General features: G+C 36.1%; 1 protein-coding gene across 1 annotated transcript in view; it reads left to right on the top strand.

Moving 5' to 3' along the window:
• The window catches only part of LOC113231410 (runt-related transcription factor 2), a 57,187-nt gene that overhangs the window by 30,799 nt on the left and 1,879 nt on the right, over positions 1-24,509 (top strand). The window contains exon 4 of the mRNA XM_026465720.1: positions 7,607-7,804. Within this exon, the coding sequence (XP_026321505.1) occupies positions 7,607-7,804 (198 nt within the window). The remainder of the gene's footprint in view (positions 1-7,606; positions 7,805-24,509) is intronic.

Below are 24,509 nucleotides of genomic sequence, written 5' to 3'. Positions count from 1 at the left end.
CACACACACACACACACACACACACACACACACACACACACACACACGCTAGTACACCCGCAAACACGTACACTAACACCCGCACACAGCCTTACCTTATCTTAAGTTAGAATCAACCTTATTTCATAGTACTTTTTCTTTTTTATTATTTTTCTTTTTCAGTAAGTATGTAATTTACCTTAATATGATTTAAATATGATTCTGGGTCGGAGACCTGGTGTCCCAAGACATAGGGTCTACCTAGTTTGGGCACCAGTCTCCCGTTAAGTTCTCACTTGAATGTATTTTTAAAATTGTATGAGAAAGGAAGAGAATAACTGATTATTATTATAAAAAAACTAAGAAGATGATTTAGGCCATAGTCTTCTTAAACCAGGAAACTGTCATAGGTTGTAAACCTTTTTCTGTATATGGAAGTTTCATCATAATGTTTTCCTTCAGCGTTAGCGAGAGTTTGTTCTACTAAACATTCACAAATGTGCGTAACTGAGAAATATTGTACATGCCGCTACAAAGACACACTCTCAACATTTTCATTTTTTTTATGATACCAAGTAAACGACAAGCTTGTTGACAAGCCATAGCAGTTGCACTACCATTCAGAACTTTAAACCTCAAAGATCTGAGGGGTCTGCCACTGCGCCCATCACCCTGAGACTAAGTTGACAAGTCCCATGTGACTGTAATTTCACCAGCACCTTTACTGCTTGACGTCAGAAATAGGTAAGGTGGCAGTACTTCTCACGAACTCTTTCACAAAGAACTCGACTGGCACTAAATGTCTGAACAATAATGAAGTAGCTCTAAACAGAGCAGTCTCCTACTCCCCCCCTCATCGTATAAGTAATATGTATTTTAAGTTTGTTTACCTATTATCCGGAAATTAGAAATCGAGAAATTACAAAGTCAACATTCCGTTATTTAAACCTGTACAACATGTTTTATAGTAGATAGACACAAACCAGCTTTCAATCAATTTCATTCGACTGTTTTGGCTTTACATCGACCACTCCCAATCGTTGCCTATTTTTGTATGTATACACTTTCAGTCAAATAATATATTATAAGTAAGTCAATGATTATAAGTAAAAAAGGTAGATGGCATGATAAAAGTTGGCTTATTAACTAACCAACTCAGTCTCGCGTTGCACCCAGAAGATGAATGTCAGAAATGTCAGAGACAATCGGTCAAAACTATATCTATGGTCAAAACACAAAGGATGTCATTATGTGTTATGTAATTTTGTACAAACTATACAAACTACTTACCCTCATAGCGCACTTATTATTGTAACGTTTCAATTTGGTGCCATTTGAAAGCACTAGTTGCGGCACGTACGTATAACTTAACGTATCTCCCTTTTTTTACTTATTATAAAATCTCTGATTTCAGTTCAGTACATTTTTAAAATCAAAGTTAGAACACTGAGCTCTCCTTTTTACGCTTCCAAAAACCCCAGTTACAAAAAATAATTAAATCTTCAAGCAATGTATCTATGTCTACGAGTCACCTATCTTTATCCATTTGCGTAGCTCCGAGGTCAACTCACATGACTACATTAAGATATCACAAACCATGCATAATATTATTATCTAGTTTGGAAAGCTTGTTTCGTCCCGAAAGTGTTGTGAGGAATAATAGGCAAACTGTGTGACATGATTTTGATACGACAGCAAAGACGTGTCAACGCTATTTTTGTTGTTCTCGAACGGATAGGGTGATATATAGAGCGCAGCAATACACAAGACAATACAATTGTTTATTTCTTCGCGAACATTTGGCTCTGGAAAACAATTTCTTGGTCTCTCTGTTTAAGGTTGCGTCGGTTTTATGCGGGTTTTATGAAAATAAGCGGGAGGCCGCTCATTTTGGGTCGAGGGGGTGTGCGAGGGATGAGCGAGGGGCGCGGGCGCTGTTTATGTCGTTTTCATGGTCCGCCGAGGCACCGCCGCGGCTTCTGGCCGCTCGCCAACCTGGAAATGTTAAACTCTCTTTTGTTTTGCTTGTCGATTCGACGGAATGCTAGAATCTTCTTATATACGAATCAAAGTAAAATTTTAAGATTTTTAAATTAGTTGATGTAAAAAAAATGTACACTAAAAACCTTAACACAAATGAGAGAAAGCTGCACTGTTGTGTAATATACACAACAACATTCACGATGCTAAAATGTTTGCTATTTTCCAAAACACATAACCGTTAGTATTGGTGTGTAAATGAAACCAAATCGGCAGCGATTGACGTTGTGGGCCACAAGGATGCCGCATTCGGCCGCAGTATTAGCTCTCGCGTATTGACGCTGATTGTCGGAACGGCTCGAGTGCTGTTGCGGCGTTTGCGGCCTGCGGCGCCGTAACGCCGCCATTCCAGCTCGGTAACCCACCCGACACCGCTTACGTCACACGTAATTCGGTAATTGTTTAAGATTCATACGGTGTTAAGGTATGATTTATGGTAATAATGTAGAAGAATTATTCGCAACACGTAAATGGTATCGTTTGGAATGAATGCTATCGTGGATGTTTTGTAAAAAAGGCGAGAGCGCCTTTTCCAAAAATTTTTCACAGGTGCATGTTTTAGTTTCTCACGACTGTTTTAAAATATTTACGTCCTGTTTGAAATTCAATTTTAAAACTTAATTAAAACCAAAATCTAATGTAAATATGTATTTTAAAGCAGCCATTAAAACGTATAACATGCTTCCCTGAAAAATTTTTCGGAATGGCGCTTTCGCCCTTTCTACAAAACACCGACTACAATATCCACGACATAACGCGCCCTTGATGTATTAAAGTCGAAATGACAATTTTTCAGGAGAGAGGATTAAAGATTCTGCAAACGAAATTAGTCGATAGCTTTATGCTTAAATAGGAGAGGTATAAAATTTCACACATATGTAATTTATTTTTCACCTCACTAGCTCGGAAAAGTTTTCTTTTTATTAGAAATGCCATAGAAATGCGCGCAAAATCGTTTTTTGCACGGTAGTATGGAAAAGGTTTTTGAAATTCGAACTTGACAATGGATTGTGGTGCACCAAACTTATTCAACTACTCGATTTGTCCTACTTTAGTTATTTATGTAATATAAATCCGTTGATATATTATTATTGTTGACATTAAATTGACAATAATAACTAATTGTGTTTATTAATTTATTTTAATTCGTCGTAGAACTAAAATAATTTCAATAATTACTTAATCACACAAAATAAAAGTACAAGCAAGAATAAAAATTGATGAGGTGTAAATTCAGAACGCATCCGAAGATAAACTTTTTTTTCTAATTAAAAAAAATCTGATGTTTTATAGTTCAATTGCTTTTTCTTCCGTCTACCATTTTCCTCGTTATAGTGAGATGAAAAGTTGTGTGTTTCGTTCGGCAGCAAAGTTGTTTTGCCTCTCGTGCTTTGAAACACTCGCAATGCTCAAGAATCTATTTTTGAACCCTCTTAGCTTCCTTCCCTTGCTCAGGCTTCAATACAAGTACTCTCGCAACTTTGCAGCCTTGCATAACAAATTACTATTATGTGGTTCGTATTATTTTTATGATTTTCATTATGATAAAAGCACTTTTGGCGTATGTTCACATGTGACTTTATTATACCAAGGTTACGCATATGCATATTACGAATATTAACTGCCGTGGCTGAACGGTTACCATAACGGTGCCGGACTGCCAGGCAGAGGTTCGATTCCCGGGCCGGGAGAAATATTTCTATGGCATTTATTTCTCTCTTAGTGAGTTTCGGTGTAATTTATGGTTGTCTATGTATGTGTCCATGGCACCCGCAACAGAGGGTTTTTCCTAGTACGGGGCTATGTTCAATGTGTGCGTTATTATTAAAACAAAAAAAAAATATATGTAGAGACCAACTAATGAGTGAGAATAAAATTATGGACAGGTATTTTTCTTGACGTTTCTTTTATAATCTATCATAGCTAATTGAAATGAATGATACTGATTAAATAAAAAAAAGATATGTCAAACCATAAAAAAGCTGTCATATTAGCATTCTTCATTAACCAGCATTAAAGCTCCTTGTGAAAGATCGTCTAGGCAAGTACAGCCAGCTTACTTATTTCTGCCGCCAAGCGGTAATGTGATCATTAGTGCATTCCAGTTTAGAAGGGTGAGGGTATAATGATTTTGTACGTCAAAATTTGTAATAAGTATGGAATTGTAACCAGAATTGGGTTAAACCCCGATTAAAAATCGGGGTTGATTGGTCCCTAAATGAATTTGTGACTATGTGAAGACGACTATCAAGAATAGTTAGTTACCTAGCCTGAAGCATGTATTTATATTTTTATTACATTCACACATACGTTGAGTAGTTTTTTGGATCTTAAGAAGTTATTGAGAATCCATATTTTTATTGCATTACCATTGAGAATTTATTACTCGAATTGGGTTCCGAGGATTGGTTTCAACAATCCCGTGAAACATTTGGAGCACGTGGCAAGATCATCAAGCAAGCGACAAGCGTGGATCGCGGAATGTATTGGAATGCGTTGAAATTCGTCGGTATGCGTTGGAATGTGTCGGTATGCGTCGGGTTCTCGCGACTGATTTGTGGCGTCCATCGGATGCGCGCGTGCCGCCACGATGTTTGCCTTTGGAATCGGAATTTAGACAATATATAACGCAACACTGACACTTATTTCTTTCTCACTTCTTTCTTTGGATGTTTAAAAGCGTATCCTTTTTTATTTCATGACGAATTCGCTTTTTTATTAGAACAATATATAAAGCCAGCGCAGACTACACAAGATTAGATCTTTCTAAAAATTAATGATCATTAAACATTTTCAGTTCTTTTTTATTTTTTTTTATTGTTAAGCATGTCTTAACAACCACAAACGTGTGTTTTACTTTTAAAAACAAAAAATATTGACGGGCGTCCCGCTCTGAGGGAAAAAAAAAATAGTCACGTTAGGTATGGGTAGTCCTACATTAGAGGGTTTTATTAATTTATTATTTTATTTGTTTATCCAGAGACCGCCGCGACAAACTGGTCCACTGCGGGGTGGACACTTATTGTATCATACACATTTTAACCGCCTCCGTGGCCGAACGGTTACCATGCTAGACTGCCACACAGAGGTCCCGGGTTCGATTCCCGGGCCGGGGGAAATATTTGCATGTCCTACATTTATTTCTCTCGTAAGTTTGGGTGTAATTTGTGGTTGTCTATGTGTGTGTCCATGGCACCCGCGATGCAGAGTTCCCCTAGTGCGGGGCTATGAGGGTATGCGTTAAAAAATACAAGATTAAAGAGAACTTACTCCGATATTCATGTGTTACAATGATGAATTCTTTCACCATAAAGGTGAAAAGGTGAATTAGCAGACTAGTACCCCGAAGAACACGCAATTTTTTTTGTTTTTAATATGAAGTGACGGCACGAACAAGTCGAGTACCTGGTGGTAAGCGCACCTTCTCATTACGATTGCAGTATCATTCAAAGCTTTATGTCTTTGTGATTTAAATCACAAAATAATGAATAATAAAGTTGACATGTCCCATAATAAGCTATAGCTTCGCCAGCATCCTACTAAATCGGAATTTGGCGGTGTAGACAGGTAGTAAGTAGGTCTATACAAGTGTAGGCTGCTGACACCGCCCAAGCATGTCCTGTAGGTTGTACACTACAGTGTAGCCTTGACAGCCTGATGATGTCCTAGTAGAGGTTTATCATAAATTTCGTGACGTATTAGGAACTGTTTAGGGTAGCTTCAACATTTTGAACTTTTCCACAAAAATTTGTGTCATGTATTTGCACAAACGCGTTACATCGTTATAAAACGTGCATAAAAACATTTTAATATTTAATAATAATAAATAATAAAAAGTATTTATTTCTTCGCAAATACATGTATTTATTTCTTCGAAAATGGCGATAAAACGGTGGGATGACGATGTAAGAGGTCGCATCGTCACACAAGGAACTCTATTCCTACCAATGATCTTATAAACAAATCCTACTTTAAACACGAAACAGATCTACGTTCAAGTTTTAAGTGCAGAGAGCAGCACATAGACGGATCTTGTTCTGTGGCACTGGAGGCGATATTCGAACAAAAGTGTATAACTTGTTATGCTGTTGACTTTACATAGATTATCACCATCATCATCAACTCATTATACGTCCCACTGCTGAGCACGGGTCTCCTTTCAGACAAGGGACATAGATATGTAGATGAAATTGATTTGAACCAGGGTTGTTACTAATGTAGGTTTTTTACACTTCTGCAGATGCTGATGCGGATACTGATTTCTTGACCTTAACGTGAGCGGATGCTTATTTTATGTATTTAAAAAACGCGAAAAATATCTATCGTCACTGAATATATCTTTATGAAAAAAGTTTTTTTTGGTGTTGTGTTAAAAATTATTTCAATGATTTCGTGACATGTGACAAAAGAATTGGTCTGTATGAAAACTATAAATCTGCCTAACTTAATCGTGGAGTTTTATCAAAGTTATATTCTGTAAACAACAGTTGAGCTCACAGAAATTCAAATAAATATGTAGAGACCAGGGAAAGAATGATCAAAGTTACTTAGGACACGTTTTAAGTTAATATCCAGTTCGATAAACGCTGAGCGCATTTTGCATAGATCAGAAAAAGGCTTAATAAGGTTTGATATCGTAAAAATTTAGCTTTTACTTTTAGTCATAAAAATGCTTGCGATTGAATAATAGAAAAGTTAAAAATGAATTCCAAAATGTTTTTCTAATAAAAATGGAATACGTTGCGGTACATACATTGCATTGACTTTATTTCTTGTAGTATTTGTGCCTATCTTTTTTACTAACATTTAAAAGTTCCCTAAATTAAAAATTATTTTTTAATACAGTTCCTCAAAACGTGGTGTTTTTCGTTCTACAAATCGTGCCGAAAGTTGAATTTTTCGCACTAGTCCTTTTTACTTTCCCATTTTTTTTAATTTACTATTGTTTGAAGTCTTAAACATAGAAATAAAGAGGTTGTATATATATTTAAGAATATATATTTTTATATATAATTAAGATGGCTGATTGAGTATTAACAATGACCGGAGGTGTGTATTACGAGAGACCGCTGCGCGCCGCGCCACTAAAATGGTAATTTTAATGTGGCTGAATACTGGCAACAGTTGCATTGTACTCTGAATTTTTATCAGACAAAGAAATAAAAAGAGTTTTTTTAAATACTGTTTTATTTTACTTTCAATGTAATTTAAAAAACATCGTTTGATTTGTAATTTTCACTTGTCTCGAGTCTTGACCCTCACTTCTCCTCGCCAAGAAGTTTCGAGACTCGTAAATAATGACCAACTTTTAGCACTTGTATCAAAAATAAGTATTTTACTAAAATTCTCCTCAAGCCAATTGCATCATTCTTTCCTTGGACACTTCATATGTATTTAGATTTCTGTGGCTGATTTTTCGGCTAATAGTCTATTTCTGGAAGGTTTGTACTTTATTCCATTGTGTGTTTTAGGTCACGTCACGACTCTAACATCCGCATTGAATATCATCATCGATGAATGCGGATGCCGATGCAGATGCTGATATTCGCAACAATTCTGATTTGAACTATTATGTTTTGTCCACCAGGCAAGTCCTTCACGCTGTCAATAACCCTGGCGACGAGTCCTCCTCAAGTAGCGACCTATCAAAAAGCTATCAAGGTGACGGTGGACGGGCCGAGGGAACCACGGTCCAAGACTCGACACCATGGCTTCCATCCTTTTCACTTCGGGCCACGGTTCGCGCCGGACCCTCTCATGGGTTCATTACCTTTCAAGTTATCAGGTAAGGATACAATTTGAATAGAATAGAAAAAGATTTGATGACCTCCGAGGTCGAGTGGCTTGCATACCGGTTTTAATGGATCGCCATCTCTGAGGTCCCGGGTTCGATCCCCGGCCAGGTCTGCGTAGAAAACTAACTTTTATTATGATTATTTATACAAAGATCGAACATATAGAACAATTTTTTTTTACCGGATTGGACTTGAACCCACCACCATTCTGCACCATATTATTGCTCTTACCAACAGAGCTACGGGTCAAGTTATCGAGTTATCGAAATTCTCGTATGTGTTTTTGCTAAAGATCTTTGTACATGATTTCTCGACAATCGGTGCCGCTAATGACATCTAGTGAGAGATTTTAGAACTTTCTTCACCTATACTAACTTTTCTATATTGTCTCGTATCTGGGTGTTTATGGTACCGTCGTTGTTTCCTATTTCCATAACAACAAGTGCTTCTACTTAATTTGGGATCAGAGCGACGTATGGGATGTTGTCTTTTTTTAAAAATTTATTCATGGCTAACAACTTATAAATAAATAAACACTAAGTAGTTAACAAAAAAGTAAAATTAGTAATAACAATAATTTGTTGTTCCAATAATCTCAGTACAGAGTACTAAAAAAACCGACCTCAAACGTATATGGAATTACATATGATTACCATGTTTTATTGAAATCGGTTACCGGGTAGTGCGCAAACCCGGATTCATCCCTAGTTCGCCACTAAAATATTATAAAAATTGGTTCTCATTTCTCAAAGTATATTGAGAGAGAAAAACGCCTATGAATAGCAAAATCAACCATTAAAATAATTGCTGCTTGTAATAAAATTTTGGCGCTATTTATAAATATGAATCTTCATGCGTGAACAGCCACCCTTAGAGGTGGATGATTTTCTTCAAAATTAAATGGAACCACTATGGAGATACCCTCTTTCCAACAAAAAAGAATCATGAAAATCGGTTCACAAATACCGGAGTTATCGCGTAATATACCTACATACAAAAAAAACATACAGTCGAATTGAGAACCTCCTCCTTTTTTGAAGTCGGTTAAAAAGTAAGGTACACTTATGCGAAATTTAAGCAAATACTAAGTTATAGTATGTTACTTGGGAAAGTTTATGGGGAAGTTATAACGTTACCGGTGCTTATACGTAAGGTACCTACTGCCACTGACTAAGTAGATGATAAAGAAGAAGACGAAACGACAATCTACACTATCGCATTAAAATCTGAATTTTCGAGTTTTTGTAAGTTAGCACATTGCTTATCATCATCCAACTATGAAATAAGTACATCGCACTCTTGGTGTAATAAGGTCACATCCGCAAAATTGCAACTTTTCAGAACAACGGTTTCAAGATTCTACGAATGAAATTAGTCGATATCTTTTTATGTTTAAATAGGAGTGTTGTAAAATTTCACATATCGCACTACTAATATAATAGTCTATTAACTCAAAAAGAGTTTTGAATAGTTTTGAATGAAGAATTAGTTTTGAATTTATTCAGAATAGCTGAAAAACTATTTACTAAGTTCCCGTGAAAGATTATTTATAATTTATTAGACATCTCCTATTTTCCTAATAGAAGTATATTTGAAAATAAAAGTAAAAAATAATTTCATATTTTTGAGTAAGGATTGTTTTATCCAGAACTTGCTTTCAAAACGTTTGTCTCATTCTGGGTTAAGTAAATATATTTTCATGGTTTTTTGCAGTATTCTAATGACTGATGATGATTTTATTGACGTGTAAAGAAACAAATTTTACGTTCAGAAATGGTATAATCGTATTTCACGTATTTTGAGTTACAACACTATTGTAAGAGCAGTGCGATAGATGTATATAATTTTGTTTCAAGGTTGGTATTATCTTCATGACTTTCATGACGCTTTTTTCTGCAAAGGGTATGAATATTTTGAAATTAAATTCCCGAAAGCGTAAAAAGTTTTAATCTTTACAAAGCAGTAGTCTTAGTAGTAGACAGTAAGCCTACAAGTGGGATAAATCGTCGGTGTTTTGTGAAAAGAGCGAAAGCGCCATTTTGAAAAAGAATCCGGGGAGCATGTTTTAGTTTTTCACGACTGTTTTAAAATACTTATGTCCTATTTTCAAATTTAAATTTTAAAACCAAAATTTAATTTTAAAACAGGAAGCAAATATTTTTAAACAGTCGTTAAAATAATAATAATACGTTTTCGAAATGGCGCTTTCGCCCTTTCTACAAAACACCGACGAAATACAACTAAATCGGACGACTAATGTTAAATATAAGTGTGAAGTAGATGGATTTCGAAAATATTCTATGAGGGGAGTGCAGAAGGCGACTTGTCGACGCTGCCGGTGTGCCCCATTATTAAATTGTCAGGCGCCGGACCGCTGTCACTTGCCGCCGGTCGACGTCCGGGGATTTAATTTGCTCCGCAACTTTTGCGAAACAATTAATTACCAATTTTCAACCCTCTTTTGACACCTGTAAGAAACATTGGACTCGTAATACGCGGTTCATATTTTAAAGAACGTATAAGAACAAACTAATGTCGCACATGAAACCTAAACACTGTTGTAACGCAAAAATATAGAATTGAGATAATACGGTTTGGAAGTTAAAAAAAAACTGAACTAATGTTATTGAGAATAATGGAATTATTTTTAATTACATGTAATTATTAGTTAACGACTAAATTTATTGGTTCGTGAAGTTCGATTATTGAGTCGGGAGAAATATTTGTAAGGCCCACTTTTATGTCTTTACGCCCGATGGCGACTGACAGGGCAGCGCGCGTGCATTAAACTGCTGGGCAATTTGCAAATTTAGGGATAAATGTGAATTCAATAACTAATACGGCTTTAGTTAACAATCAAAATTTTGCACGTTCTCTGTAATACTCACAGAGAAATATCTCTATATAAAAATACGTACATTATTACATATTTTGTTCTAAAATAATTCATTTTAGGCTTTCATTATACCACCATTTTACCATACTGGACTGCCACGCAGAGGTCCCGGGTTCGATTCCCGGGCCGAGAGAAATATTTGTATGGCTTACATTTATTTCACTCGTGAGTTTAGGTGTAATTTGTGGTTGTCCATGTGTGTGTCCATGGCACCCGCGATACAAAGTTTCCCTAGTGCTAGTGTACTCGTTATTATTGTTATCATTTTGCCCGATTTCAGGATTTGATATGATTGCATAAATTACATCCTTTCGTGTAACACATTAGCACATTTTTTAGACAATAACATTAATAGTTATTGACTTACAAATAAATGGACGACGGGTCTAATACAAAAACTACGAAAAAAATGTCCCAAGTAACCCAATTTAAACGTAGTGACATGTCAAGGAATATGAAAAAGCTAAAACGTTGAATTTAAATTGTAATGTCATCGCAGTACTGTCTAATTTTGCTTGCTCCGCTGTCAGTCGAACAAACGAAGACTAGAGCGTGAATGACGCTCTGTATACGATTTTAACGCCCTATAAATTCGGACACTTTTTAGCGCAGACCCGACGTCCATATAATTGTAAGTCAATGTTAATAGTATATTGTTTATAAGATCGTTGTTTAATTTATTTAGCAAAACAGTTTTTCCCGCGTCTCCTCCGTGATTCGCCTTAAATGTTAAGGGCAAATATAATGTATTTAACTAAAGAACAAAGTCCATGTCTTTTACCATTGCGTGATTTTCAGCATTCCAAACCAATGTTTGTAACAATATGTAAATTCTAAAATATGGCTTTAATGTCCTTCTCACCAATAGATATATTTAAGTCGGAACTTAATTTTGTTTTACATTAATAATTATTCCTTTAACCTAGTCTCAAAGAAATAGGCATTCGCCGTACGCAAGTGTCGTACAAACCTAGTTAGGGTGGGTGTCAAAGGGCTCTAACACAATTACGTTCCTCCTTGCCTCCTGTGTACACTCTGACTTCAGTGCGAGTGTATAGATACTTACACTTAGTTATAGATTGAAAAGATGTTTGTTTTATAACTTAGAACAATTTTGTAAGTATCTACTTACAGATTAAGATATGCGGTGTAGGTAATGTTCTTCACTACACCAATTAATACTTCATATATGTTCGATACAATGAAATTGAGACGAAATGCCGTTTAATTTCGCTCCGATTGGCCTACCCGAATTCGAAACAATTGTCGGGTGTCGTCAATTGTTTCACTTCAAATCGACCAGCTTAAGTTGAGCTTTGCTATAATGGACGAAAGTTGAAAAATTACAAATTTAATATTTAATTACCGATGAAATGTAATTCTGTTTGTTATGTAATTAGACGTTTCGCAATTTTTCCCACACCACCGAATGGAACAGCACGCCATTGTTCAGAGATATTATCTTTATTACAATAAATACAGAATATTTTTGGAATTTACGGAGACGTACACACAAGTCAGCTATTGGCGCTGTACTATTTGAGCTTTCTCATTTGTGATTTCAGCGCAAACGAAACTTGATATTTAAATGTGATATAAGGCCCATTTGCCTGATGAGTGGCCATGGATGGACGGCCCTTATTTCGTCGCTATGACATAAAGAACTTTATTTCTGTTAATGATACATAGAATAAACGTATTTACTTTTATATTTTATTAGGGGACAAATTTAGCCTCGACTTTTGCCTCCATTTCGGCCACGCAAAGACCATATATTTTTCTTAGTTTATTGGCTCCAGTTCTAGTCCATAACCAATATTGTAACATGTGGTACAGTTGTGTTGGCTCCGTGTAGTATAAGAAATGCGATATATTTTCTTTATTAACCCCTAAGGCAAAAAGAGGGTTGTTTCTGAAGCCTAGCGACCTAGCCTTTAACGTCAAGACAATGACGTCTATAACACAAAATGAATGAACAATATTCTCAAACAAGAATTGTTTATGTCAATCACAATATACAACATGAAGTCATAATTGCAAGTTTTTTTAATGTTATTTTGCCGACCTCGGCCTAACGGTGAACAACGTGGACGGTGGATCCATAGGTCCCGGGGTCGATTCCTGGTAGAACCCATTTGGAAAATGAACTTTTCTAAATTGGTTCTGGTCTGGGTGTTTGGAATGTACCCCAGAGTGAATTCCGTTGCTCTAATACTCATAGTACAGGAAATTCCCTAGTTTTAAATCACGCAGGTGTGGTTGTAAATGCAATAACTAGAATTGAAACTTTGTACAGCTGTTTTCGTCAGCCAGTATTTTGTACCTTTCGATCGATGGATGACTTTTATTCTATTAAAGTGTTCATTAGTATGTAAATTCAATATAACGTTTAAAGACGTAGTTGTAATTAACTTACTGACTTTCGTTGACTTAGATTAACATCTATAACTACATTGATATCAGTTTTCTAACTCAATTTTTTTCATTAATTGTTTTAACCCCATATCATCTATTGCTGGGTATAAGCTAGTGATGCAACGGAAGTGTAGCAACGGAAACAGAAACGGAAACAGATGTCGAAAAGAAATTTTGGCGAAAACGGATACGGCAGCAGATGCGGAAGCAGAAGTGTGTATAATAGTATGTATTTGTACTTTATAGAAAGCTCTCAACGAAATGGTTCCAAACAGGGCTTGTTTTTGGCTTCATAATTGCACGTAACTGCTAAAAAGCACACGCCCCAGCGCGTCGCAGTATGCGCGCTCACCTGAAATCCAAAAAGAACATTATACATTTCCGATTAAAATTCTGTTATAAAAGTTGTGCAAGCAGAAACGGAACTAGATGTGAAAATGCGTGCGGAACTTCCGCAATATCACTAGTATAGGCCTCCTTTCGCTCGTGCCGAACTTTCCGGTTTTGTGTGTCTCAGTTCCAGGTTTTGCCCGTGACTTAAGGTGTACACTAGACTTCCACCCTTTTATCATAACTAATATAATTGACATTTTAGCGAAATTGAGTTATTAACATATCTGGGACCAGCAAAACGAGATCTGCAATCCCATCTAATCGATTTTTCTATATCTTGTTTAGTTTCAGTTTTATTGTTAAGTAAAATCAGCGCAATTGACGGTATTTTTACTAGCAAAATGACAGTTTTGGTGCCAATATTTTATGAGCGATTCCACGATGTCGAGGGTGGTTTCCAACTACAATAGCGTGAATTATGGTGCAGATGTTGACATACATATATTTGTTTTGGACAAATTTGTTGGGGCACGGTTGCGGCCCACTCATCAGATATTGGTAGTGGCAGTTAAAAAACTGCCACTACCACTATCTGAACTAAACAAAATGTAAAAACATTTTGTTTTTTCTACTTTACAATTGTCTTTATTTCAAAATTTTAATCGGATGTAAATTATAACAATGGAATATACATTTTCATAGAATAATTTTTAAATAGCTTATTTTTTATTTACATTATATTGTTTTTAAGTGATTATGACAATAACGTGTTCGGCTCATACAATAGTCCTGTATTATTTATTTATTACATATGAAATAAATTTTTATTGAATTGATATTCAATTATTTTTTGTGAAATTACTCCACTAGTTTGTTATTATTATTAATACAAAGATCGAACACTCAGAAATAGCACTCAGAAAAAATTCCTTCGATCCGGTCGGATTCGAACCGACGTCTTCTTGAATACCGTGCCAGACGCTATACCAACTAAGCCACGGGACGAACCAACGGACCTCACGAATTTTTCTATGTGCTTGCGTCGTGTCTTTGTACTTGGTCTTTCAACGACTTTTTAGTCGTAGCGCCATCTATGAGAAATCTTTGACAGATTTATCACCCAGTTCGTACCTTTACAGCTACCAGTCCTGGCGAGAGATGTCGCTATTCACTGTATTAATTAAATTTTTATTGAATTGATATTCAATTATTATTATTACATATTGTTTACAGCCAACTCAAAGGCAATAGTAAGACTTAAAGCTAAATGAGCAAACAGTATCAAGTAAATTACAATATTGAATACATTATGAAAATTAATACAATTTAAAATACAATACCAAAAAATAAACATTTTTTTATAGATTACGAAATGATGAAAACATAAATAAAATCCATTTGCTATTATATTTTAAACTAGCAAATAATATCTGCTGCTCCCGGTAAAGGACTCCAGATAGCGTCCTGCAGAAATATTATATATTATTATAATAATGTATGTAGGTTACAAGTGTTAAACTGTTGCTAAACCGATATTTAAATAATCGAAAGTTACCGAAAAGCAAATGTGTTAGTTATGACAAAGAGGAAAAATATTTGACATCACATTTTTATCTTCTTCCTGAAATGACGACATGCATTATCAAATTATTACGTTCTACGAATTTCGATATTATGTACAGCGGAAACATTAACTACAGGGCCCATTATTGTGTGTACACTTAAAGAGCAATCTAATTGCTGACTGCGCCCATTTCGCGAAGTATTCCAATTTCTCGCGAACGTTTAAAAGGACGGAAACAATTCAAGCGGCTCCTCAATATGTAAATTCCTCGGCTCGCGAGTCGCGTTTGTCTGTGACGACTGCCGGGTATAAGTAACGCGCCTTGTGAGTGACGAGCCTGCCTGCGCTGCCCTCTTAGCCGTAACCCTTGCGAAATCATGATAAATTATCTGTACTCACGTTCAAGCATAAATACAACTTTTGCCTCCGATCGCATAAGCAACGGATGTGGTATGTTCGTCCCATGTTACAAGACAGCGATAATGTTTTTTTTTATTTGAAAATTTTAATACCAGTGAGCGTTAGCGGTCCGGTTTGAAAGGGTAAGGTTGCTGGTGAAATTACAGGCACATGGGACTTGTCAACTTATGTCTGAAGGTGACGTAAGAAATATGTAAGAAATACATTGACTTACAAATAAATGGACGACGGGTCTAATACAAAAACCACGAAAAAAATGTCCCAAGTCAACCTATTTAAACGTAGTGACATGTAAAGGAATATGAAAAAGCTAAAACGTTGAATTTAAATTGTAATGTCATCGCAGTACTGTCTAATTTTGCTTGCTTCGCTGTCAGTCGAACAAACGAAGACTAAAGCGTGAATGACGCTCTGTATACGATTTTAACGCGCTATAAGTTCGGACACTTTTTAGCGCGGACCCGACATCCATATAATTGTAAGTCAATGAAGAAATGCAATTGTTATGAATAGGCGCAATGAGTGTCACTTACTATTTTGCCACTTGATATTGATATTATAAAACCAAATCGATTTACGTGAAGCGGCACTACACCAATTGACTCCCTCCTGCATCGCAGATTGACTTAGGCCTTGGTGTGCGTAAATGAAACTATTATTTCGGATCCGTAATCGAGTGTACATCGTTTTTTCAACGGTTTCGAATTCTTTTTTTTATGATACCAAGTGGTGGGCGAGCTTAGAGCTAAACCGCAAAAGTCTTAGGGGCACTGCCACTGCACCCGTCACTCTGAGACATGACTTACAAGTCCCACGTGTCTGCAATTTCACCAGCATCCTTACTTTTTAAAACTGGAACACATTAATGCTTACATTACTATTTGGCGGTGGAAATAGGAACGGTGGCAGTAGTTCCCTGGACGAGCTCCTTGTAAAAGAGTTCGCCCGTGGTGGTACTACCACCTTATCTATTTCTGGCGCTCCGGATTTGACGGGTAAGGGTGCTGGTGAAATTACGGGCACATGAGACTTGGTCACGAGAAATATACGTGCAATCAGATCTGAAAAAAAATTGTGAAATTTTCCATTGTAGATTAGGCTGTAGTTTCACGATGTGGTTACAAAAATATGCAACAAAGTTACAAAATAGGAATATTGATAGACTAACATAAGCTGAAATAACTTCTGCTCTTTTTTAAAACCTTAATATCAAATTTTAACTCTATGTGAATTAAAAATAGAATAATCGAGTCACGGCTCGATATAGACTATATTCAATATTCTTTATTTGCGTTCTACAATGGTGTAGAATTAAAATAAAATAGAGGAAAGAAGGCGAGAGAGCTTTATGGTCACAAGTTTTCAATAACATTTTTATTAATATTTGTGTAAGAATAAATCTTAAAATGTTTTTAATCGACTTCTGAAAAAAGGAGGAGGTTCGTATTATTTTTATAACTTTCATATCATGAAATCATTTATCACGTGTGATCACTTCGTCACGATCTTCACTTGATCACGATCATTTTTTTCATTTATGTTACGCGATAACATCGATATTTTTGGAACCGATTTTGATGCTTCTTTTTTTGTTGAAAAGAGTGTACGCCACTATTGGTCTCATTTAAGTTTAAAGAAAATATTACACCTGTAAGGTGTCAAGCCAGGGGATGAAATCGGCTTCGCGCACTTTCCAGTAACCGATTTCAATAAAACTTGGCGAATATATGTAATTCCACGAACGTGTGAGGTCGATTTTTTTTTATAAAAAAGTTGTAACTTAAAAATATTTTGTTACCTGTTTCGTTTTTTAACAGGCAAATGTTTGACTAATCGTATGTATGTACATAATTCCCGACCTCACGGAGCATCTATCTAAATTTACATTTATAACTAATAATGGTAAGCAGTGGTAGTTAATTTGTATAAGTCCAAAGTTTCCAGCAGTTAATTAGAATTTGGAGAGAGCAAAATACAGTGACAGACGCTTTGGAGATTTTACACATCCGTGCATCTCTCGTCGCGCGCGCCCGCGCCGTGTGAGCGTCACTTGAAGTCGCAGCCTTCGCATTATTAATGAGGGAGCCTTAGAGAAAATTAAATATAGCATTAGGCTGGAAGCCCGGGATTGCTGGGGGCTGAGGGGTGGTGCGGCTGGTGAGAATGTAACCCTTCCCGCCCGCGCGACAATGCGGGTGCATAATTACGCATTTGTAAATTTTAAATGTCCCACCCACCTCATACAGCCTTTTGTATGGCGTGATTCGCGCTTTTATAGCGCTCTTAAACGGTTGCAAATGAATTCGTATGATGTACATGTCTGCCGATTAACTCTAAAAGGCGGCGAACGACAACGCTGGGTAATTATGCGATACTATTATTCTCTCTTTGGATAATTCGTGATGAATGATGAAGAAGTTCTATAATTGCAATGTTATTGCGGCAAAAGGGCGTCTTTTAAGTTATACGTAATCATTAAAAATCTGTCACGCCTTTGACAAACAATAAACAGTAAACATCTCGAGTCACCTTCAGCGTCTGGCACCCTCGTGTCGCAGCTACTTTAATACACCGAAAGGTTAATTAAGCAAAACAAAAAGGGGTTAAACAAAATCAATAGACGCAAATTCATTAAGCGTTAAGCAGATTGAAATCCAACATGGCGCGCAAGATGGCGGCGGGTTAAGGCGCGTTGACAAAGCGGCGTCGTTAGTTCGCGAGCCCTCTTATTAACCTTATGATGTACGGAGGGCATCACTCTTGCTAACTCCCGCTTGTGACGTCAGAGCCCTCACACTATCCTCCTCCCGCCACCGCCGATGATAAGTTGCACAACTTTCCATGCCCAAACTTGTATTAATCACAAACTTTCTTATCGTATCCTTCCTATTAATTTAGCGCCTACCTTACGCAAAAGCGCAACTTTCGTCTCTACTTGACAGTAAACATTTATATGAATTTGCGGGCTGTAAGCGTGGGATTATGAAAATTAATTTAACTCGGCGGTTTCTCAGAGAAATGACAACTCATGTTTTAGCGATTACAAGTCATCTTCTTTGACACGAGGGGTTGAAATAGTTTAGGCAAACACCGAAATATTTGGTGTAAATATGGCTAAGGCGACGTCATGAATGGGTTCTAGGTAAAGGAAGTCCATTTGCCCCCATATAAAATTCAGGGTACCCAAAACAAAAGAAAAAGGGAACTCGTTGAAGCGCTATCCCCGGAGTGATGCTCGAAGAAATGTAAAATAATTACGGTAAAGTGCTTTTCCCAACCCTTTTCTCTAATCACCACGAGGGTCTTAGATAGTCGTTAAAAAATTCCGCCCTAATCCCGGGCCATCGGAATCACACTAAAACGTGAACACTTTTATCCCGGTAATCCCAGTCGTCTTCGCGGATTAGCGCTGTTCGGAGGCTGGAAAAAATGCAAGGCGCAATCTAGTAAATGGCATTAAAATGTTTGGCTTCAACCCTCTCGGTGCGATTTTTCAAAGTCGGAAGAAACCCCTTCGCCGCCGTCCGGAGCAATGTAGCGGACTGGCACGTCTTCGGATGCGGACAATCCGCAATACCACGTCGAATGCGTCGTTTTGATACTTGTTTAAAGGAGTATATTTTGAAATTTATTTCTTTAAACAGATTTAAAGAGTTCGTAAATTTCATTTTCAAAAAACGAACGAACGAACGGTGGAACGGAACGAAAAAACGGTAAAATTTACCCTAAATGTTACCAGCTTACTATTATTTTTGTCATTTGTGTTAATATGTTACCAATTGTTATTAAAAGAAAAGTTAAAAGTTTAATAACCCGTATTTGATGACCGATTCCGTAACAGTACAGCGCACACTCTGTTATTTATTTTTCGTATTATGTATTTCAATTGGTTTATAATTAGGCATGATACGTTGATACCTTGATTTAGATGTAACAATGTGTTATAACATCTGTTTTCAATATTCAGTATTTTTATTACCAAATGTGTAAAAGCGTATTAAAACTTACAATAAATGTTCCCTGTTAGAACGTAGCTAATAATTTGTGTATCAGGAAGAAGCAGTTTTTTAGTAGAAGTAGAGCTAGTTGTGGATGAGTTCGTCCAGTGACATTACACATTTGTCAACTTATGTCTCAGGTTGACGGGCGCAGTGGAAGTGACCTTAATTAAGATCTTTGCGGCTTGTTCGTTTTGTCCTTTCGTATTATAAATAAAGTAATAAACAAAAATAGAAATATTACAAAGTTGTACAACAAATTGTTAATATATTTATGGTCTTATTGGAACCTTTTTATTTTTTTTTATGGAACCAAGTAAATTTCAAATCCTACCACTCAGAGCTTTAAATCGCAAAGGTCTGAGGGACACTACTACTGTCTATTACCCTGAGACATGACAAGTCTCATGCGCCTGTAATGTAAGGTGGCACTACTTCCCTTGTGGGAACTCTTTCACAAAGAGCTGAATTGCTACGAAAATAATAATTCAGAGAGATTATATTTATTTATCATTCAAAATTTCTATTGTGTAATACCATTATTTGATTTTTCATTCGGGACTTATAAAACATATTTTAAGTACCTCGACGTTTCGGACGTATTGCATCGTCCATGGTCTCAATGGGACTGATTAAAATATGTTTTATACGTGATTAAGTTCCAAATAAAAATCATATAATGTGTGAAAATCGTGAAAGTTTAACTCAAAGTATGTGTAATAGCACTTTTGTATCTTCTTATTCATTACTATTGTCCTGTAAAATGTAATGTAATTTTTACCGAACAAATTTCGATTCTATTCTATCGAAACAAAGCTGTGCAAAATATAGACAGTATGATTTTTCTACTTTTCGTAGATTTAGATCTTTCAGTCGACGTAACCTCCGATTACACAGAATGCACACAACACAAAGAATGTTGTGTTCTTAACGAATGCAAATCGTCTGAGTTGCCCTTTGCTGCCGACGGGGAATAAATAATGAAACAATGCCTAACATTTTTCATGTGGTGGAAAAGTTTTCTTACAAACGATGTAGGTATTTTATTGGGTACGGAGAACAAACTAGACGTATGGATTTAAGACTTTCGTGGTTATTCACTAAATATAGGTTTCTTTCCGTACTTTAACTGCAGTTAACTAGTGACTATGGAACATGTAACTGTCTTTTTTATTATTTTTTTATGACAATGAATGACGGAACGAAGAAGGTGTGAGCCTAGTGTCAAGACTCACGCCTACCCATAGCAGTTGCAGTGCCACTTAGAGCTTTAAATCGTAAAGATCTGAGAGGCAGTCAACCAGAGACATAAGTTGACAAGTACCGTGTGCTTGTAATTTTGCCAGCACCCTTAACCTTCTAAACCGAAACGTAGTAATGCTCACATTACTGCTCAACGGGAGAAATAGGTAAGGTGGCAGTACTTCCCTGGACGAGCTCTTTCATAAGGAACTCTACTTTTTTGTGGCATTTTCCACAAAAAATCTCCAAATTATATATCAGTTGTAAAAAATTCACCATTTTTCTGCAGATAACGTACACACTCAACATAGCCCCGCACTAGGGAAACCCTGTGTCGCGGGTGCCATGGACACACACGTAGACAACCACAAATTACACCCAAACTCACGAGAGAAATAAATGTAGGCCATACAAATATTTCTCCCGACCCGGGAATCGAACCTGGGACCTCTGCATGGCAGTCCGGCATGGTAACCGTTCGGCCACGGAGGCAGTTAAGTAAATTAAAGATAATCTTTTATTAAGTTTATAGCTTTTTTATAGAAAAGGTAGTGATTTTCTTGCCATAGTAATACAACCTAAAGAGTTTTGTGGCATTTTCCACAAAAAATCTCCAAATTATATACCAGTTGTAAGAAATTCACCATTTTTTTGCAGATAAATCTTTTCTTAAGTTTATAGCTTTTTTATAGAAAAGGTAGTGATTTTCTTGCCATAGTAATACAACCTAAAGACTTTTTGTGACATTTTCCCCAAAAAATCTATAAATTATGTACCAGTTGTAAGAAATTCACTATCTTTCTGCAGATAAAACTCTTATTAAGTTTTTTTGTTATTGAGTTTAACGTGCAGAAAGATAGTGATTTTCTTACCATAGCTATACAAACTAAAGACTTTTTGTGGAAAATGTCACTTATGTGGTTTTACTGGGTTTTACCTTCATCATGTATAAATAAAAACAATTCCATTATTAGCAATAAGGTTCAAAAGTATTTTTTTTTCGAATCGTCTTTTCTCAATTCTATCATATTTGAGTTACGACAATATTTGATCCATGTGTGATAAGATGAATTAAAAAAGTTTCTATTCTACACTGGAATAACACTAATTGCCTCTAAGCACACTGTACTGCTTAAAACTGATACCAATGAATTGTAAACTTTATCGCCCTTCTTGAAAGGGCATAAACGTCATTAAAACCCGTTCAGATTCAATATCTCAAATAATTATCGTAAAAGTCGTCTTTCGGCAAAGCCAGCGGGCTTATCCTAAAAAGCAGCTCGTCTAATTGTACTGAGTCATAAAGCACTACACCTATAAAGGCTAAGCGGTTGGATTCAAAATAATGTGTTTTACATTTTCGCAGCGACGGTATCTGCAACATAAAACGGCATGTAATTTATTCTATTGCTGAAAGGGTCGCTCGGGGTGGGAATTACCCAAGGTGGGTGCTAAAGGGTTAAGCCGTATATACGGGGTGCGCCGACAAACTTCGTTAATTTATGCGCTTAAAAATGTCAACTGGAAATTATGACGCCGTAACACATTTCCTATTTTTGTACAAACCCTTTGATAGTATCATTAGATGCGTATTTATGACTTCCTTAACGTATTTTTTAAAATATTTTTCGCACTCTTGGCATAATAAGATCACATCTGTAAAATGATAACTTTTCAACAGAGAATCTTAAACGAACGAAACTTGGCGACAACTTTAGGTGAGTAAGTACGCCTTCAAACTGGACACTTGTAATATTTCATAGTTCATTTATTCATGTGGATTAACAGAGGTGTTACATAATAGTATTCCAGCACATAAACCCTGTGAGGGCACTAAAATGACATAACTTAAGTATTAATCTCCTACACACGCTATGTCATTAATGATTACAATTATGACATATAAATTTACATTAAAAAGAACATGAATATAGTGAAGTCAAGCAGATACAATTTAATTTATCATTCAATTAATTAATTAATGGCCAAATTGGATAAAGTAATGTTTGAAGACAAGAAAAGACTACGACAAAAAATTAATATTCCTAACATATTTTCGTGAATTATGATGTTATTATGTCAAAAACGTGACAAAAATTAAGTGAAGATAAATGTCAAAAGCAGTCCATTATTATTAAAATAATGTCAATAATTATCAAAATATAAAACCTACAGATGTCATGTAACGAAAGAATCATTAAAGAGATTTATTATTATTATTTATGCAGTTATTGTTATCATTCAAATATTCAGTAATTGAAATTGCCTCTGTGGCCGAGTTACCATGCTGGACTGCCATACAGAGGTCCAGGTCCAGGTCCAGGTTCGATTCCCGGCCGGCAGAAATATTTGTATGGCCTACATTTATTTCTCTCGTGAGTTTGGGTGTAATTTGTGGTTGTTTATGTATGTGTCCATAGAAACCGCGACACAGGATTTCCCTAGTGCGTGGCTATGGTGAGTGTGTGCGTTATTATTATTAATTGCATAAGTTATTTATAAATGATGTCATATTTTGTTCGGGTTCGATACTTTAGAAGAGCGGCTGCGGCGCCGCAGACGCGTCAAACATGCGCCACTGCAGCACTGCTACACAAGCACCGACAATCTACAAGCATCTACGCTTCTGCAATTTGAAGGCGCCCTTATAAAATTTAATATATTCATAATTTTATTTCATGTAGATCGTATTACTTTTATAACTTTGACATCATAAAATCACTTTTGATGTATAATCACATGTGGCTATATTATACGGGTACGAGTTATTAACCGATTTAAAAAAATGAGGAGGTTGATAAACTCGACTGTATTTTTTTTTGTGTACATGTGTCGCGATTACGCGATTTTGATGATTCTTTTTTTGTTGGAAAGAAGGATCACCATTCGAGAGAAAAACTTAACACCTCGATGCAGAAATTAAGTAAAAAGGTCAATGCCATCTAGCGGATTTTTAGAGAACTATCTGACAAACAAAGTTGATTAGTAAAATCATAATGAAAAATAGGTATGTTTAATTTTTAGATTAATTTACATTATTACTATTATTATTAAATTGTTATAGAAATAAATAGAGATGACGGCTGATAGATATAATGGAAGAAAAATACATGTTGTGCCGACCCCACCTAGCGTGGGATAAGGACAGGAAGAAGAAGAAGAGAAGAAATAAATAGAGATCCTAGCAAATCCGCCTTGATTCTGCGATTTGTGTTTGCGAGAGGCCAAATCCGTTTTGCAACAATTGAGGAGTGCCGCGACGCAGATAAGGAGTAAACGGCGACGGGAGGGCGAGAAAGCCGTCTCTTGCCTCCTCATTATTTAAATATTCTGACGACTGTGCTAAGCGGTCGTTATCTTTAGTGGAGCGTGTATTGATAACTCTTAGCGCCATTGTTTTATTGGTAGACTTGTTATCAGGACCGTACGTAGTTTATTAGGTTTTTTTCCTATATCTATGGTTTTTCTACTAACTTTAAGCCTATGTCATTGATTCGTATTTGTTATAAATCTTTTAAAACGAAATTCGATAAAATATATATTAATTCGATAGCCACCTCGCATTTTTGTAGTGAAGGGCTAGAATACAAAAATAGTGTTATCATCGAAAAAAATGTTTTCCCCCGGTTTTGCAAACCTAAATTCCCAGGAAGGACTTATGGAAAAGACGTTTAGTATACTAGTCTCAAAATTGCATAATAGTTTTTGATCAATCAAACAATGCTTAAGCTTAGGGCATTTAATAATGAAAATGCGTGGTGGCTCGAATTGTGTCCGGAAGTGTATTTTCTTCAATTATAATAATAAACTGTCCCCGTGGCCGAACG

The sequence above is a fragment of the Hyposmocoma kahamanoa genome, unplaced genomic scaffold (assembly GCF_003589595.1).
Source record: "Hyposmocoma kahamanoa isolate Upper Pololo Valley unplaced genomic scaffold, ASM358959v1 65, whole genome shotgun sequence".
NCBI lineage: Eukaryota > Metazoa > Arthropoda > Insecta > Lepidoptera > Cosmopterigidae > Hyposmocoma > Hyposmocoma kahamanoa.
This window is presented reverse-complemented; position numbering and strand designations above follow the sequence as displayed.